The sequence below is a fragment of the Panthera tigris genome, chromosome B3 (assembly GCF_018350195.1).
Source record: "Panthera tigris isolate Pti1 chromosome B3, P.tigris_Pti1_mat1.1, whole genome shotgun sequence".
Lineage (NCBI taxonomy): Eukaryota > Metazoa > Chordata > Mammalia > Carnivora > Felidae > Panthera > Panthera tigris.
The window spans coordinates 69747378-69767619 of record NC_056665.1 but is presented as its reverse complement, the minus strand read 5'-3'; the positions used below and the strand labels follow the sequence as shown (position 1 = coordinate 69767619).

The following is a 20242-nucleotide window of genomic DNA, read 5'->3' as shown; positions in this document are numbered from 1 at the left end:
ATATGATTTCACTCATATGTGGAATCTAAAAATCAAAACAAATGGATGAGGAGAGGAAGATGGCAGCAGAGGAGGAGGACCATAGGTTCACGTCATCTCATGAACACAACCAAATAACTATCAAACCATCCAAAATATCCCAGAAATGAACCTCAATACTGACAGAACAAACGCTTCAACTAAAAGGAGACAAGAGGACATATCGAAACAAGTGTGAAGTGCAGAGAAATGGTTCAGGAAAGAAGAAACAGATCACGGGGGCTGGAGAGGGAGAGAGCCATGGCCACAGAGAAGGGTGAGAGAAAGAGGAGTACATAGGGGAACACACAAGCAGAATGTTTCTCCAAAGCCATTGGCCTCAAAAATGAGAGGGGCTGGATCTTGTGAGTTCTTGCAACCAGTGTCTTAAAGCTTGATGTTTTAAAGGTCTGGGGCGTGGCTAAGATACAGACTGGAGGCCACCGCACTGCTCCTGCACAGCAGGCATGTCCCCTGGGGGCAGACAACATGCAAACAGTAATCTAAGGAGTGCCTTGGGCACACAGTGTAGAGATTATTTGATCTTCCTGGACCATGTCCCTGAGGGGCAGCATTCAGAGACACCTCTCCAGGAATAAGGAAGCTGGCTGGTGCCATTTCCCTCCCCCACCCCTCAGCATAAACACAGAGCCACCTGTGCACAGCAGCACAGTGCCAACACTGGGTGCCTAACTTGCTTACGCTAGGCCTCACTCCCCTGCACACTGGTGGCACTGCCCTTCTCAGTCAAACCTGCCTTAGTCCCAACAGGCTCCTACCCCAGAGGACCAGCACAAATCACTGCCCAAACCATGTATCCCAACCAGACATGTCTGCAAGACCTCAGTTCTGGTAGAGGTGATGTCAGGTCTCATGTCACAAGCAGACCAGAGCACACCTAGTTGAAACTCCCCACATTCAGGCGAGGGACCAAATACTTCTCACAGCAGGCAAGGAGAGCCACGGCAGATGAGTGGCCTGAAGGACACAACAGTCCAAACACAACAGCAAAGCACACACAGCACACACCAGAGACACTCCCTGAAGCACCAGGCCATGGGCACTATATGACTTCTTCCTCAGAAGTCCATTACTTTCAGGAGCAGGAGACATAACTGTTTTTTCTAACACAGAGAAGAAGGCAAAGTCTTAGACAAATTCAAAAACAGAGGAATTTATCCCAAATGAAAGAACAAGATAAGGCCACTGCCAAAGAAGTAAGTGAAACAGATATAAGTAACATGCCTGATGGAGAATTTAAAGCAACAATCATAAGGATACTCACTGGGCTTGAGAAAAGAGTGGAAGACTTCAGGGAGACCCTTACCACTGAGATAAAAGAGTGTTTAAAAAATCAATCAGAGGGACGCCTGGGTGACTCAGTCAGTTAAGCATCTGACTTTGGCTCAGGTCATGATCTCACTGTTGGTGGTTTGAGCCCCGCGTCAGGCTCTGTGCTGACAGCTCAGAGCCTGGAGCCTACTTAGGATTCTGTGTCTCCCTCTCTCTCTATCCCTCCCTGACTAGTGCTCTGTCTCTGTCTCTCAAAAATAATAAAAATGTAAAAAAAAACAAAAAAAATTTTTAAATCAATCAGAGATGAAGAATGCAATACAGGAGACTGGAAACACGTGTGATGCAATGAAAAGCAGTCTGAAAGAAGCTGAGGAATGATTTAGTGACCTGGCAGACAATGAAAAAAAAACTAATGAGGCTGAACAAAAGAGAGAAAAAGGAATTATACAAAATGAGAATAGACTTAAACTCAGTCACTCTATCAAACATAAAAATATTCATATTATAGAAGTAACAGAAGAAGAACAGAACAAAAAGGGGGCAGGAAATTTATTTCAAGAAATAATAGAAAACTTCTCTAATCTGGAGAAGGAAACAGACATTCAAGTCCAGGAGGCATAGCAAACTCTCCACCAACAAAATCAACACAGGCCAACACCAAGATATACTGTCACTTCGTTTGCAAAATGTAGTGATGAAACAATCTGAAAAGCAACAAAAGAAGTCCTTAACTTATAAGGGAAAACCCGTAAGGCTTTGGAGATTCCTCAATAGAAACTTGGTAAGCCAGAGGAAGTGACATGATATATTCAATGTACTGAATGGAAAAATCTGCAGCCAAGATTATTCTATCAGGCAAGGCTATGAGTCAGAGTCAAAGGAGAAATAAAGGGATTCCAAGACAAAAACTAAAGGATTTTGTGACCACTAAGCCAACCCTACAAGAATCGCAAAATTTTAAAATAAAATACTCACAAATTGAATCCAACAATACATTAAAAAATCATTCACCACAATCCAGTGGGATTTATTCCTAAATTACAAGGGAGATTGAATATTTGTAAATTGATCAACATGATATCCCACATTAATAAAAGGAAGGAGAAGAACAGTATGATCATTTCAATTGATGCAGAAAAAAACATTATCCATTCACGGTAAAATCCCTCAACAAAATAGGATTGCAGGCAACATACCTCAAAAGAATAAAGACCATACATAAAAATCCACAGCTAATAAGGGAAAAAACTCAGAGCTTTTCCTCTACAATCAGGAACACAAAGGGATGCCCACACTCATCACTGTTATTCAACACTGTACCGGAAGTCCTAGCCACAGCAATAAGAGAGCAAATATTGCTGTGTTGTGTACCTGAAATTAATGTACCATTGTGTGTCACCTACACTCAAAAATTTTTTTAAACAATTTAATTAAAATAAAGCAAATTAAATTACATAATTTAATATATATATAATTTTCTAGGACATATATTTTGGCGTGCTTCCATGAATTCCTAGACACAATTCCAGATACAGGGTAAGCACAAGTCCATATATGTAGTAAGAAAAAAAAATAACTTTAGAGGACATATGAATAAAGCAAAGAATGAATTATTGGTTCATGAATGTGCATATGTATGTGATCAAAAGAAAATCAGAGAATGTCATCAGTTTATGCTTTTCAAACTTGTTCCCACAAAGGTTTATATCACCAATAGAAAAAATATTGAGTGATCACGAAGCAATTATCTAAGAGAAAGATTAGTGAGAAAGGGTCATGAAGGCAGAATGCTATCAAGTAGGAGAGATTAGTAGCCCTGCAGTCTGCAATCAGATTGTTTTTAAATACTTGAAGAACAATCTGAATGCAAAATTTTCCAGCTAAACAACATAACTATGCCCTCCAAATCATAAAGAAAAAGTTGAGAGATTATAATAGAACTGAAAAACCTGGATTAGGTATGTACATTTTCCAACTCACAAGAAATAAGCAAAAGAGCCATTATTGGTAATAGTGGAGACTATCAATCACCAGTGAATAATTAGCATCTTGGTTACCTCAAGAGGTAGATCATAAGAAAATATATGGATAAATTGAAAAACAAATGATAAACTGAAAACGTGACTTTTAAACAAAGTATGAGCAAATATACTTAAATTTCTTAAGTATTTAAATAGTGAAGCCAAGAAAAGATTTCAAGTAGCATATACATGTGCAACTCCATGTGAATCAACCTGTTTTGAATTAAGGTTTATCTCTCTAGGTCTTCATTATCTAAGGGAAGAAGAGCATTTATAAGAGTGTGGTAACATTAAAATCAATTGCAGAACCACTAAAGAAACCAATTCTACAATTTCAGATACCAGCTGCACAATGATCAGGATAAAAATCTTACACCATTTTTTATGAAATCATCCTAAAAATCATTAATGGTCTGAAAGTTCTCTTCACTGCTGCCTTCATCTCTTTATTCCTGAACGTGAAGATTACTGGATTCAGAAAAGGAGTGATGACTGCATCAGACAGGGCAAGAAATTTGTCCATTTGGGAACTGGGATGTGGCCATGTATAGACAAACATGGTTGGACCGAAAAACAAAAGGACCACAGTGATGTGAGCTGACAGGGTGGAAACGGCCTTGGATGAGCCACCGGAGGAATGTTTCCAAACAGAAAACAGGATAAAGACGTAGGAGATGAGGAGTATCAAGAAGGAACCCACACAGATAAACCCACTGTTAACAGTGACCATGAACTGCAATCTGTACGTATCTGTACAGGCCAGTCTGAGGAGCCGAGGAAGGTCACAGTAAAAGCTATCCAATACATTAGGACCGCAGAAGGGCAAATTAACAATGAATGCTAGTTGGAACAGTGAGTGACTGACACCAAGGGCCCAGGCAGCAGCCAGAAACAAAATGCACACTCGTGGGCTCATGATGGTCAAGTAGTGGAGAGGCTTGCAGATGGCAACATATCTGTCAAAGGCCATGGCGATGAGCAGCACCATCTCCACACCACCAATGACGTGGATGAAGAAGATCTGGGCGATGCAGCCTCCAAAGGAGATGACTTTGTGCTTTCTGAAAAGGTCATAAATCATCTTGGGTGAGGTGACAGAGCAGGCTCCCAAGTCAATGAAAGAGAGATTGGCCAGTAGGAAGTACATGGGGGAATGCAAGTGAGGATCAACGGTCACAGAGAACACAATGAGGATGTTCCCGGTCATGCTTGCCACATAGAGCACAGAGGAGAACACCAGGAGGAGAAGCTGGATCTCCCATGAATGAGTGAGTCCCAGAAACACAAACTCAGACACAACCGAGTGATTCCCTCCATCCATTGATCCAGCCAACTGGGCTGCCATTGAAATGAGAACTATGAATGTGACAAAGAAATTGTGATGATCAGGAATGATACCGGTATTAACAATTTACGTTGCATTACAGAAGAGAACTACCTGGTAATCCAATGCTTCACACTTCATAAGTAATGATGATAATGATGATAACATAAGCACAACTCAGGAGATTATAAGTGGAACTGTCAGGAAAATCTCTCAGAGCCTAAAATTAATAGGAGAAGTAGGCAAGAAGAAAAGCTTCACGGGGGCCTGCAGCAAGAAACAGAATATACAATCAAGACAGTATATTTACTTACAAAAGAAAAAGAGGCAGTAGGTGGAAATAAATTTATTTAATTATGCACAAAGGGAAATTCAACAATTATACAAATTATATCTGACCTTACTTTCCCATGTCAACACACTTAATCTCCCTTTTATGATCATTTTCAATTACACTCAGAGAGTAGGGTTGTGGGGAAACTGATTAATCAACGGATCGGCATCTAGGAGTGAAAGTCTTCTGAAACATGAGATGGCAATGAATTAAGGAGAAATGCACGGTAGACAAGGATGTAGATGGAGATTAGGGACAATGAAACGGGGGAAGAAGAAAGCACCATAACCAGGCAAGAGTAGTAAAACAGGGAGAAATGGACCTTAACAAAGACAGAATTTCATTCTTTGTCACTATGTCAGATCAGGTTCACTGCTTTTCTGAATCTTCCTTTTTTTTTTATTGTGGAAACCATGTAACATTAAAATGTACCTTAGAAACCCTGTGTAAGTGTATAGTTCAGTATTATTCAATATATTCATGTTATGAAAAAGATCCCCAGAACTTTTTCATCTTGCAAATGTGAAACTCTATACCTATTAAAAAACTCTTCTTTCCACTCTCCCTTCAACCCCCTCTAACCACCATTCTACTTCCTGTTTCTATGATTTTTGACTACTTCAGATACCTCATAGATATAAAATCATACGTCATTTATCTTTGCCTTATTCCCTTTACCACAACATCCTCAAGGTTCATCAACTACATCTTCCCATTTTTTTCATTTTATTAAGTTCAATCAATGGGTATCTCAGTCGGTTAAGCCTCCAGCTCTTCATTTCAGCTCACATCATATTTCACAGTTTGCAGGATTGGGCTCTGTGCTGGCAACGTGCAGCCTGCTTGGGATTCGCTCTCCCTCTCTCTCTACCCCTCCCCCACTCACTCTTGATACATAAGAGAAAAAAACTTTATTTTTGTTAATGTTTATTTATTTTGAAGGAGGGAGAGAGAGAGAAAGCGCCCATGGGGGGTGGGGGGGGTGCACACAGAGAGGGAGAGAGGGAGACACAGAATCTAAAACTGGGTCCAGGCTCTTCTCTGTCAGCACAGAGCCCTACAATGGACTCGAACTCACAAGCTGTGAGATCATGACCTGAGCCGAAGTCAGATGCTTAACCGAATGAGCTATCCAGGCAACCCAATAAAAAATTAAAAATAAAAATAAAAACTTTAAGGAAAACTTCAATCAAAATCATACAGAGACCTCTACTGGTCACAAGACTCAATACAGTTCCCTCTGGTGCCTACACCTGGCCCGGTGAGAATTTTATCCAGACCTAATACAAACAAATATTTGGGATTTCACCCTAGGTTTTGCTAAAGCATGGGTCTATACACCACAAGTGATGTGAAGTACACCTGCAAAGAGCTTCTATCCGTCCACTCACATAAGGCGCTTATGGCCAGCACTTGGAAACAGTGAAATAATCAATTTTTCTTCATCAGTGACTTAGCCACACCTGCCCTGTCCCCTTTTCCACTCGGTAGTATCTCCATCCTGTTAACACATTCACTACTTTCTTTTATTGTGACCTGCTCTGGTGCTTGACATCATTGTGCTCATTCTGTCTGAAATCCATGCAGATATGTTTTCTCTCCAAGGTCATTTGTACTTTTAAGCTTTCAGCCCATTTTGAAATGAAAAGAATATAAAACTTCAGTAACATTACAGGAGGGCACCAGAGCTATCTCCTTGGCTTGATCACCTGTACCTAAAGCTGACACTAAAAGGTTGGTAACTGGGGTGCCTGTCTGGCTCAGTTGGTAGAGCATGTGACTCTTGATCAGGGTTGTAAATTCAAGCCCCATAGTGGATGCAGAGAGTAATTAAAATTAACACCTTTAAAAAGAAAGTGGGGTGGCTGGTGACTTTGAAGTTTTGAGTATGCTTTGTATTTAGGAGGGGAAGGAATGAAAGTAGGGGAGAAGATTCCATTACTCTGTGTCCAAACACCCACCACACAATGAGGTAGAGGGTAAGCTCAGAAAATGACTGCTGAAGTTTCACTCTTTTAGAAGGTGCTGGATTGCAGTACAGGTTTACTGACATTCTTCTCCTCTTGCGGGCACAGTGCCAAGAATTTGAAGAAAATTCTCCAAAACAAACAAACAAAAACAAACCAAAAAACCTCCACTTGATACTCTCATCTATCCTAAAACATCCTTCTGCCCCAAAACTTACAAAAGCACTCACTGTGATCTGACCCCAATTCTAGCTCACCAATACTGAGCTGAGTCTCTCATATGTATCTAAATCAAATGATTTTGCTGTCACTTCCTGAGTCCACAGTCCATACTCTCAGAACACACACTCTCTATAGCTTCAAGCTCTTCCATCAGAAATCTCAGCCTGGGCTAAAGAAAAGGGAACCATCTTTGTGAGAGACGGACTGAAGGAAGAGGAATGGTGGGATAAATATGCATGGGTGACTGACAGAGGCACTGGAGACATGGCCAGAAATACTCAGCAACTGAGCGAAAAACATGAAGACTTTCATGAGGAAAGCATATGCACGTGATGAAATCAGACCAATATTTTTGTCTAAGAGCCTTTTCCACAGTGACCATTACTCAAATGAAAAACCTGAGATTCAAACATCTAAACTGAATTGCTTATAGTCACACAAGTGCCAGAACTGGTGACCAGAGCCCACGTCTCTGGATTCTTGACCCAGAAGTCACAGGTCATGTAGAAAATGACCTAAGAAAGAGTAAAAACTGAACATTAAAAATGTGATCTTCTGGGGCACCTAGGCAGCTCAGTCAGTTAAGCGTCCAACTTCGGCAAAGGTCATGATCTCCCAGTTCACAGGTTCGAGCCTCGCACTGGGCTCTGTGCTGACAGCTCAGAGCCTGGAGCCTGCTTCGGATTCTGTACCTGCCTCTCTCCTGCTCCTCCCCTACTCGTGTTCTGACTCTGTCTCTCAAAAATAAACAAACGTTAAAAAAAAATTTTAATGTGATTTTCTGAATTAAAACTGACACCAAACACCAGCATTTACACAAACTACATATTATTTGCACTAAATTATTTGGCATGACAGTAACTACATATAACTACGTGACCAATTAAATATTAGAAGTACACTGTATACAGAAATGAGATCAGTCATTACTACCATACTTTGCTCACTCTTCTCATCTTGGTGCTCATTTGGAAGGACACAACAGTGGTAAATTATTTGAAGGAATATTGGTTATCACATCATCCTTCCTGCCTCTCTATACTTTACTCTCCTCAAAAGTCAAATAAAAGTTCTCAGTTTACACAGCTTTCCTTAAGAGGAAAGCTATCAAGACATAAATTGCACACATAATAGCTACAATATAAGGCATCATACAATATATGCCATACAAACAGTAGAGAACATCACTAGCTGAATATGTGAGGGGGGAAAACTAATAGAAATTCAAAGGAAGGACCAGTATTATCCGGCAAGTTCAAGGATTTCGGGAAGAGGTTGGACTGTGGGGTGTCCTTTTAAATATGAGTGAGAAAGACCTTAAACTGTAGTCTTTGCTTTTAATCATAATGCCTTAAGGGTTTTATTTGAATTGCCCAAAGCTCCTAACTAGGTGTGTAAGTCGGTAAATATTTCCAGAATGGAAGGTTGGTTAATAACCCCTGCACTCTCCAGGAACCAAAGACTCCCATGTTGTTTCTCCGCCATCTTTTGAAATAGATTCCACACGCAGAGAAGAATATTTCTTAGCTCTTATCTCAAAATTGACAATAACCATAACTAATAGTCTCTCTTCAGAGGCACCCCCCCCTCTACAAAATATACTTTGCTTGGGGGTGTAGGAAACTTGTGTCTGCAAGCCTACACCTAACACGCAACATGTCACGAAGCTTGGCAATAATCTGAGAGGCAGAAATAGGGGAGAGAGGAAGTATGAATAAATATGAAAAGAGAGAAAGATACAAGGAAAGGAGAAAATAGAAGAGATACACACCGTGATAATGAAAGGAAAAGACAGAAAAGTAACCATACAAGGACAGAGGGGAAAAGTTCAGATAAAATTAAATAGGAAGATCCAATTCCCACCTGTGATGGAGTGATTAGGTTTGAAAAGGCAAACTCCTTCAGTACTTGCCCAGCAGACTCAAAATCGCTTGTGGATATCACACATGGCAATGAATGCAAAGGTTGCTTTTTACAATGCAGTGTAAATGGAAATTATCCACAAGTTCTAACTGCTACTCTAATTTGAGAAGCTTACAAAAGAACTGTGAGTAGTGAGGCTTACAAGTCTACCCAAAGCCTGTTTCTCAATCCAGACTCCAGACTCCACTGCCACTTGCTCTAGGAGCTTGGGAAAGTCACTTAACCTCTCTGAGCCTCAGTTTCCTCATTTGTAAAAGGAGATAACAACACCTCCCTTGCAGGGTGTGGGGAGAACTAGGTGATATAGGTAACATACACCTAGTGCAGTACCTACCACATTGTAAAGGCACAACAAATGGTACCTAATATGTATTAACTATATGTCCCAGTTGTCAGTTCCAAGAATTAAAATTGTTTTAATTTTTAATCCATTATTCTGAGATAATGAAGAGGAGTTGGTTTCACTTCAGGCTTTCGTGTCTATGCTGGTGTCAGGTAGCTTGAAAGGATTCATTAGGGATACTTCTGATAGAATAATTTTGCTCGTAAGTGGAGACACTGCTCAGGGCTTGGTTTGTAAGAAGTTTATGTTCTGACAAATAATAAGTCAGGCTGTGTCATTTCCACAACCACTCCTCTCCCTATAGCCAAAGCCATGAATAAATTCTCACAGAAAGTATTCTGAAGACTTTCTTGACCACCTCACATAACACTGGTCATTTGCACCTGCACTGGGGTGGAGTGCTTCAGGGATTTCCAAAGGTGTGCTCATCCAGATAAAAATTTGCACAAACTTACTTACAAAGAGGAGGCAAACCCACAAATACCGGCCTTTCAGGAAATAACACTTTTGCTCCCAACTCACTTTTGTTTTTCAAGATCCATTTAGCATCTTTAGCCACAGTATTGCTAACTGCACAAGTGGAAAACACAAGGACAGTTTATGCATGTCAAACAATCAGTTATGGATGCAGATGGCCAATGTAGTCCTAGTTCTGTGCATTCCTATTCTTCTGTGCCTTCATATTTATTTTACTAACTAAAATGTATTTATGAGTATGTATTGTTGTCAATCACTTGGAAAGACAATGCCTATCTCACATTGTAAGTCAATATCCAACAAACACAGTAAGATGAATGCCACAGACTTCATAATACCTGAGTAAAGTGAAAGAAGGAGAAAGCCACAGCTGGTGTGATCAGAGAAGACAAAATAGAAAACACGGCATTGAGCAGACCTTTTATAAATAGTAAACATTACAATACATACAGAGAGTTTGAAGAATCCTTTCAGACGGGTGGTACAATATGAGAAACGACAGTTAAGCTCAAGGTACTCTGAGATGACGGTGAAGAGGGCAGGCTGCCCAAGAGAACAGAAGTTGTGTAAAAGAACAGTAGAATATAAGACGAGAAGGAAAGTTGAGGCTGGTTTTATCTGACCTAAGGCTCTAACTGCAGATGGTGGAGTACTGGTAATAAATAAAGAGGAACAAAGACTCAGGAGCAAAGAATTAATGATAAAACCTCTGCTGGAGGAAGATGATTCATCTTCCAGTATGGCAGACACGCTAGAAGGAAAGGACCAAGAAGAAAGAAGCCCAGTTAAGAGACTGGTATAATAGAATGGATCGGACTTAAGAATCTTCATTATACCAACAACACCATTTCTTACAACTGAGAAATTGGGCACCTGGGAGCATCTGACTTTGGCTCAGGTCATGATCTCAAGGTTCATAAGTTTGAGCCCTGCATCAGGCTCTCTGCTGTTCAGAGCCGGCTTTGGATCCTCTGTCCTCCTCTATCTGCCCCTCCCCTGCTCATACTTTTCTCTCTCAAAATTGAATATTAAAAAAAAGAAAGAAAAAAAGCAGAGACAAATATTTGTTCCTGGATTTTTTTTTACTGTTATCCCCCTCACCTACCTGTTTTGCCAAGGAAACTAAGAGATCAACATCACTAAAGATTCAAGTATGGTCTCCCAACCACATCCTATTCAGAACCATTATAGACATACCCAAATAACTGTAAAACAACGGCACAGCAAGAGTGGAAGCTAATTCTAATTACGGCCCCAGAGGGCAGTGACCAAACAATGCTGCAAAGATCTTGGATTGCCAGATTGAGATCCCTTAACCTGGGGAATTATCACCTATGATCATTTTGGTTTTCCCAGTGTCGCCAAGGAGAGAAGCTGTTAATGAGAAGAAATAAGAGTTGGTAATTTTCTGACAAATAGACTCTTTGCATAATCAAGAACTATTTGGAATCTTGACTTTTACTGTGACTGAATATGTATTCCACAGGAAAATTTAAAGTGGATTTTTCCATTTTTAATCATTTTATGATCATTTTAGTAGGGCGTATTCCATTTTAGAAATGTGGAAATATAGAACAGTATTTTTTAAAACCTTGAGGACACACTATTTTGAGTTTAAACAAAAAGAAATACTATTTTCAAAGGTGAAATTAAAGTGATTTTGAAAATCAATCCTCTTGCATATTATCTTGTTCACTCTTTAGCATAGCAGAGTAAGCACTATTATCACATACAAAATTTTCTTTTTCCTTTTTTCTAATTTTAATTTTAGTTAGCTAACATACAGTGCAATACTGGTTTCAGGAGTAGAATTCAGTGATTCATCACTTACATACAGCACCCAGGGCTCATCACAACAAGTGCCCTCCTTAATACCCATCACCCATCTACCCCATCTCCCATCCACCTCCCTCCATCAAACCTCATTTTGTTCTCTAAGAGTAGTTTGTGGTTTGCTCTCCTCTCTACTCTCCCCTCTCCCACCTTCCCATATGTTCATCTGTTTTGCTTCATAAATTCTTATCATTTATTTATTTTTTTAATATGAAATTTATTGTCAAATTGGTTTCCATACAACACCGAGTGCTCCTCCCAACAGGTGCCCTCCTCAATGCCCATTACCCACCCTCCCCTCCCTCCCACTCCTAAATTCCAAATATGAGGGAAAACGTATGGCATTTGTCTTTCTCTGATTGATTTATTTTGCTTACCATAATATATTCTAGATCCATCCACATTATTACAAATGCCATGACTTCATTCTTTGATGGCTGAGTAACATTCCAGTGTGGGGGGGGGGGGGTGTATGTATGTATGTATGTATTTACCACATCTTCTTTATCCATTCACCAGTCGATGGACATTTGGGCTCTCTTCATAGTTTGGCTGTTGTTGATAATGCTGCTATAAACATTGGGGTGTGTGTATCCCTTTGAATCTATATTTATGTATCTTATGGGCAAATACCAAAGAGTGTAATTGCTGGATCATAGGATAGTTCTATTTCTAGTTTCTTGAGGAACCTCCCTACTCTTCCCCAAAGTGGCTGCACCAGTTTGCATTCCCCCCAGCAGTGCAAGAGTGTTCCTTTTTCTTCACATCCTCCCCAACACCTGTTGTTTCTTGTGTTGTTACTTTTAGCCATTCTGACAGGTGGGAGGTGGTGGCTCTTTGTGGTTTTCATTTATATTTCCCTGATGATGAGTCATGTTGAGCATCTTTGCATGTGCCTGTTAACCATCTCGGTGTCTTCTTTGGAAAAGTGTCTATGACATGCAAGATTTCAATTTACGTAATAAACCAGATTATATAGCTAAGAAAGGTTAGTTTCATCTTTGAACACAGAACCACTAATTAGTTCCTGTTCTTCTCTTCAGCATACTCCTTTGCCACAAAGTACTGAATACAAGTACAATGTTACCCAATTTTTTTAGAAGACAAAATCAAAGTATCAGGTAAGACCACCAACACCACAGAGATAATTGACTATCACTTTTGAAAATAGAGAATTCTAGCTTAAGACAGCTGAAAAGAAAGTGTTTCCTCTCCTCTTCCTGCTACAGCAAGGTAACAAACAAGGCTCTCACCAAACCTCAAACTTTATAACCCTTCCTTCTTGTGCACTCAAGAACCACTGCAGCTTCCCCCCCCCCCCACTTTGGTATCATCCATGCTTCCCTGTTTTGTCATTCCCCTCAGTTTTCACCATACATAGATCTCCCAACGTACTAAATTTTTTTTTAATTTTAATGTTTATTTATTTTCAAAGAGAAAGAATGAGTGCAAGTGGTGGGTTGGGGGGGGGAGGCACAGAACCCGACGTGGGGCTCAAACCCACAAACCACAAGCTCATGACCTGAGCCAAAGGCAGACGCTTAACCAACTGAGCCACCCAGGTGCCTCTAGAAACTCTTAATCCAACTTTCCTTTAATGCTCCATTTCTCTAAAGACCTTTCCAACAAAATTCCTCAAATGAGTTGCCTCTGTTCTCTTCTCCAATTCCTCTCCCAGATTTTCTTGCAAATTCACTACAGTCAGAAAGTTTTTTGAAATGTTTTTAAAATTTATTTAGGTTGCGGGAAGAAGGGGGGGAGAAGGAGATAGAGAATTCCAAGCAGGCTCCACACTGTCAGCACACAGCCCAAAGCAGGGCTCAAACTCATGAACCGTGAGATCATGACCTGAGCCGAAATCAAGAGTGGGGTGCTTAACCGACTGAGCCACCCAGGCATCCCAGCACTCCAATCAAAATTTAAGTCCAGAACTTGCACTAAAACTTGTCTTTCAGTGTTCCCATGACCTTCTTATCAAAATCTAATGATCAAGTCTCAATCCTCATCTTTTAACCATTCATTATCTACTCCAACCTTCAGGTACATTTTCTTCACTTGGCTTATCAGGTACCACACAATCCTGGTCTTTCCTTTTCATCACTGGTGGCTCCTCTTTACTCTCCATAAGTTGTTATCCGGTCTCTGAGCTCTTGATGTCTAAGAAAACCAGGGCTCATGTCTTTTCCATCTATTTTCATGCTCTAAGTTTTCTCATCTAGTACCATGCCTTTAAAGAGCATCTGTGTATCAATCTCTTGCTCCTATTTCTACCCTATATATCACACTTGCTTATCCAGGTACCTACTTTACATTTCCACTTGGATATCCAATAAACATCTTAAATGTAATGTGCACAAAATTGAGCTCAGGCTTGTTAAAGTTGGTTACTATGCCTTCATCTTTCCAGTGGCTTATATCAATCAATAAACAAACAAACAAACAAACAAACAAACAAACAAACTTGGAGTCACTTCTCTAAAATCCAGTATCCTCCAGCTGGCAAATTGTGTTAGCTAACCCTTCAAAAGCTCACCACATCTTACCATTTGCATTGCTACTCACGCCGACATTCCCCTCTCCCCTTAATTCCTGCAACACACTACTTAAGGTACCATTGCTTAGGCCACTGCACCACTTTCTGTAGACTATTCTTAGAAGTACAACGAGTCATAAAGTTAATTCTAAATCTAAGTGGCATCATGTCACCTCTCTGCTCAGAATCCTCCAATGGTACCCCGTTTCCTGTTACAATGGTTTACAGAATCCTACATGATTTGGCCTCACTTCACCTATGCAAATTTTCTACTATTCTCCTCTTTTTACACTGACTGGCCTTCTTGCTGTTTCTTGAATACAACCAAGCACTTTAGGCCTTTGCACTGACTATACCCTCTGCCTGGGATGAACTTTCCTCCTGACATTTACAATGATAATTCACTTGCCTGTATCAAATCTTTACTCAAGGACACCTTCCCACTGATGCCTACACCCTAACTGCCCTGATGGGAAGTGCAACACACTGCCCACAACTCTGGACTTTCAGATGCACTTTAACCTTCCCTATTATATTACTATTGCACTTATTTCCTATTAACTTTCTTTAGAACTTGTTTATTTTGCTTAATATTTATTATCTGGATAGGTGCACAAGAGTAGGAATTATATATAAATATATATATAACTTACATATACATAAAAATAAAAAAATTATGTGAATAAACTTTATGTATATTTATTTATGAATAGTTTTATATATAATGTTTTACTTATTTTATATATATTAAATGTACAAATATATATTTGTTTTGTATATGTATATATTTATATATAAATTATATATTTTTTAAAAGTTTATATTATATATAGTATATTTATAATATACAAACAATACATATAATATATATAATTTATTATATTTATATATCTATGTAAATATTTTTTGTATATACTTTATAGACATTACATATTTTACTTATATATTATGTGTATATTTGTCATATATTTATGTATATAATTTATACATAATAATAAAATATGTAATTTATGTACATAAATATGTATGTGTTTTATATACGTTTAATATTTTCTGTATTAATATATATTAAATATACATTAATACATGTTATTATGTATTTTATATATAAATTATATATTTATATATATTATGTTTCACACATTTTATATGTATATTTTTATATATTTAATATATATTAATATATAATATATATTACATGTACATATTTTTTTTAATTTATTGAGATATTCAAAATGCGTACAGTAATGCCTGGCACTCAGTTGGCACCTGATACTTGCTGCATGAATGAAAAATTGAAAAGGGAAGGTGGAGGTTAAATTATAGGGAAAGAATGAGAATCACAACTGGGTTTCTTGGTTTCATGCCTGGATAGATGATAGTCTAAGGAAATGGAGTTTTCAGTGCTGATCACAAGTACCATTTTGTGTCTCTTCAGTCAAAGGATAAATGAGAGATGCCATTAGATATATCACATAGTATTCTGGATCTCAGAAGACACCAGGACTGTATTTTATATAATAAAGTAGTATCAAATGGTTATACATCAGAAGGGAAATGATTACTCACCAAACAGTGCTGAGAAAATTAGCAAGCAGATTTGAAAACTTTAGATCCCATCCTATTATTTCCACCAAAAATAATTTTAAGGTGGATAAATTATTTTAGAAATACATGTTTATGAATATTCATTACGTGTTCGAATGGAAAAGAACTAAGAATAAAACTTAGCAACAATAAAGAAAAAAATAAAAAGTCAGAATTTGAAACTTCCACAGATGGGGCGCCTGGGTGGCTCAGTCAGTTGAGTATCCAGTTTCCACTCAGGTCATGATCTCGTGATTCACGGGTTAGAGCCCCGCATCAAGCTCTGTGCTGACAGCTCAGAGTCTGGAGCCTGCTTCAGATTCTGTGTCTCCCTCTCTCTCTGCCCCTTCCCTGCTCATGCTCTGTCTCTCTATCTCTCCAAAAAAATAATAATAATTAAAAAATTTTTTTGGATCCTGGGAAGATGGTGGCGTAGGAGGACTCGGGCTTACCATGCGTCCTGCTAATCACTTAGATTCCACCTACACCTGCCCAGATAACCCAGAAAACCACCAGAAGTCTAGCAAAACGGAGTCTCCGGAGCGAAGCTCAGACGAGAGGCCCACAGAAGAGGGTAGGAAGGTCAGAGAGGCGGTGGGCACTCCACGAACTGGCTGGACGGAGCCAGGGCGGAGGGGCGGCCTGCCGGCCAAGCAGAGCCCCCGAGTCTGGCTTGCAAAAGCGGAGAGGCCGGATGGAGTGTGTTCCGACACCAAGAGGGACTTGACATCTGGAAAGTTATAAGCTAACAGCTCTCCTCGGAGAACAGGAGGGCTAGAGGACAACGGGAGGACAAGTTGTTGAGCTCCGGACAACAGAGCTCAGCTTGGCGGGGAACAAAGGCGCTCGCCAGCGCCATCTCCCTCGCCCATCCCACTGCCAAAAGCCCAAAGGGAACCAGTTCCTGCCAGGGAACTTGCTTGCACCACACAAACACCCAACTCTGTGCTTCTGTGGATCCATCCCTCTGGCAGGTCTGACTCCCTCCCAGTGCTGCAGGGCCCCTCCCTAAGCGGATCTCCAAAGGAAAAGCGAGCTGAGCCTGCCCCTCCCACACCTGTGCACCTTGCCAAACCACCCCAGCTAATGTGACAGATCCCCAGCACCACAAGCCTGGCAGTGTGCAAGTAGCCCAGAAGGGCCACACCACCCCACAGTGAATCCTGCCCCTAGGAGAGGGGAAGAGAAGGCACACACCAGTCTGACTGTGGCCCCAGCGGTGGGCTGGGGGCAGACATCAAGTCTGACTGCAGCCCCGCCCACCAATGCAAGTTATTCAAGACAGCACAGGGGAAGTGTCCTGTAGTCCCGCACCACTCCAGGGACTACCCAAAATGAAGAAATGGAAGAATTCCCCACAAAAGAATCTCCAGGAAATAATGACAGCTAACGAACTGATCATAAAGGATTTAAACAATATAACAGAAAGTGAATTTGGAATTATAGTCATAATTAATTAATATAGTCATTAATTAATCACTGGACTTGAAAACGGTATAAAGACCAGCAGAGAACCTCTTGCTACAGAGATCAAGGGACTAAGGAACAGCCAGGAGAAGCTAAAAAATGCTATCAATGAGCTGCAAAATAAAATAGAAACAACTACGGCGCGGATTGAAGAGGCATAGGAGAGAAAAGGTGAATTAGAAGATAAAATTATGGAAAAAGATGAAGGTGAGAAAAAGATAAAAAATCCAGGAGTATGAGGGGAAATTTAGAGAACTAAGTGATGCACTAAAGACAAATAATATACGCATAATTGGTATTCCAGAGGAGGAAGAGAGAGGGAAAGGTGCTGGAGGTGTATTTGAAGAAATAATAGCTGAGAACTTCCCGGATCTGGGGAAGGAAAAAGGCATTGAAATCCAAGAGGCACAGAGAACTCCCTTCAGACGTAACTTGAATTGATCCTCTGCATGACATATCATAGTCAAACTAGCAAAATACAAGGATAAAGAGAAAATTCTGAAAGCAGCTAGAGATAAACGTGCTCTAACATATAAAGGGAGACCTATAAGACTCATGACCGATCTCTCTACTGAAACTGACCGATCTCTCTACTGAAACTTGGCAGGCCAGAAAGGAATGGCAGGAAATCTTCAACATTATGAACAGAAAAAATATGTAGCCGAGAATCCTTTATGCAGCAAGTCTGTCATTAAGAATAGAAGGAGATATAAAGGTCTTCCCAAACAAACAAAAACTGAAGGAATTCGTCACCACTAAACCAGCCCTACAAGAGATCCTAAGGGGGATTCTGTCAGTGAAATGCTGCAAGGACCACAAAGTACCAGAGACATCACTACAAGCATGAAACCTACAGACATCACAATGACTCTAAACCCATATCTTTCTATAATAACACTGAATGTAAATGGACTAAATGCTCCAACCAAAACACAGGTTATCAGAATGGATAAAAACACAAGACCCATCAATTTGGTGTCTACAAGAGACTCATTTTAGACCTGAGGACACCTTCAGACTGAAAGTGAGGTCATGGAGATCTATCATGTTACTGGAAGTCCAAAGAAAGCTGGAATAGCCATACTTATGTCAGACAAACTAGACTTTAAATTAAAGGTTGTAACAAGAGATGAAGAAGGGCATTATATAATAATTACAGGGACTATCCATCAGGAAGAGCTAACAATTATAGAGGTCTCTGTACCAAATACAGGAGCTCCCAAATATACAAAACAATTACTCACAAACATAAGCAACCTTATTGATAAGAATATGGTCACTGCAGGGGACTTTAATCCTCCACTTACGACAATGGATAGATCATCTAGACACAGGATCAATAAAGAAACAAGGGCCCTGAATGATACATTGGATCAGATGGACTTGACAGACATATTTAGAACTCTGCATCCCAAAGCAACAGAATATTCTTTCTTCTCAAGTGCACAAGGAACATTCGCCAAGATAGATCACATACTGGGTCACAAAACAGCCCTTCATAAGTATACAAGAACCGAGATTATACCATGCATACCTTCAGACCACAATGCTATGAAGCTTGTAATGAATCACAGGAAAAAGTCTGGAAAACCTCCAAAAGCATGGAGGTTAAAGAACACCCCACTAAAGAATGAATGGGTCAAGGGGCGCCTGGGTGGCTCAGTCGGTTAGGCGGCCGACTTCGGCTCAGGTCATGATCTCATGGTCCGTGGGTTCAAGCCCCACATCGGGCTCTGTGCTGACAGCTCAGAGCGTGGAGCCTGTTTCGGATTCTGTGTCTCCCTCTCTCTGACCCTCCCCCGTTCATGCTCTGTCTCTCTCTGTCTCAAAAATAAATAAATGTTAAAAAAAAATTTTTTTAATAAATAAATAAATAAATAAATAAATAAATAAATAAATAAAAAAAAGAATGAATGGGTCAACCAGGCAATTAGAGAAGAAATTAAAAATTATATGGAAACAAATATAAATGAAAATGCAATAATCCAAACGCTTTGGGATGCAGCCAAGGCAGTCCCGACAGGAAAATAAATTGCAATCCAGGCCTATCTCAAGAAACAAGAGAAATCCCAAAAGAAAATCTAACAGCACACCTAAAGGAAATAGAAGCAGAACAGCAAAGACACCCCAAACCCAGCCGAAGAAGAGAAATAATAAAGATCAGAGCAAAAATAAACAATACAGAAGCTTAAAAAAAAAAAAACCTGTAGAACAGATCAATGAAACCAAGAGTTTGATTTTTCATAAAATAAACAAAATTGATAAACCTATAGCCAGATTTCTCAAAAAGAAAAGGGAGATTATCCAAATAGATAAAATCATGAATGAAAATGGAATTATTACAATCAATCCCTCAGAAATACAAGCAATTGTCAGCTAATACTATCAAAACTTATATGCCAACAAACTGAACAACCTGGAAGAAATGGACAAATTCCTAAGCACCCACATACTGCCAAAACTCAAACAGGAAGAAATAGAAAATTTAAACAGACACATAACAAGCAAAGAAATTGAATCAGTTATCAAAAATCTCCAAACAGGTAAGAGTCCAGGACCAGATGGCTTCCCTGGGGAATTCTACCAGACATTTGAAGCAGAGATAATACCTATCCTTTTCAAGCTGCTCCAAAAAAATAGAAAGGGAAGGAAACTTCCAGACTCATTCTATGAAGCCAGCATTACTTTGATTCCTAAACCAGACAGAGACCCAGCAAAAAAAGAGAACTACAGGCCAATATCCCTGATGACTATGGATGCAAAAATTCTCAATAAGATACTAGCAAATCGATTTCAACAGCATATAAAAAGAATTATTCACCATGATCAAGTTGGATTCATTCCTGGGCTGCCGGGCTGGTTCCACATTCGCAAATCAATCAGTGTGATACATCACA

At 39.7% G+C, this 20242-nt stretch overlaps 1 protein-coding gene and 1 long non-coding RNA gene across 3 annotated transcripts in view; one reads left to right on the top strand and one right to left on the bottom strand.

The window, feature by feature from the left end:
- Window positions 1-20242, top strand: part of LOC122239529 — a 155793-nt gene that overhangs the window by 35620 nt on the left and 99931 nt on the right. For both annotated transcript variants that reach the window (XR_006218713.1, XR_006218714.1), the window contains one exon: window positions 12802-12879. This is a non-coding gene — a long non-coding RNA (uncharacterized LOC122239529). The remainder of the gene's footprint in view (window positions 1-12801; window positions 12880-20242) is intronic.
- Window positions 3718-4656, bottom strand: LOC102961687 (olfactory receptor 4F3/4F16/4F29-like). Its single transcript, XM_007087464.2, has one exon. The coding sequence runs from the start codon at window positions 4654-4656 to the stop codon at window positions 3718-3720; it is 939 nt and encodes a 312-aa protein (XP_007087526.2).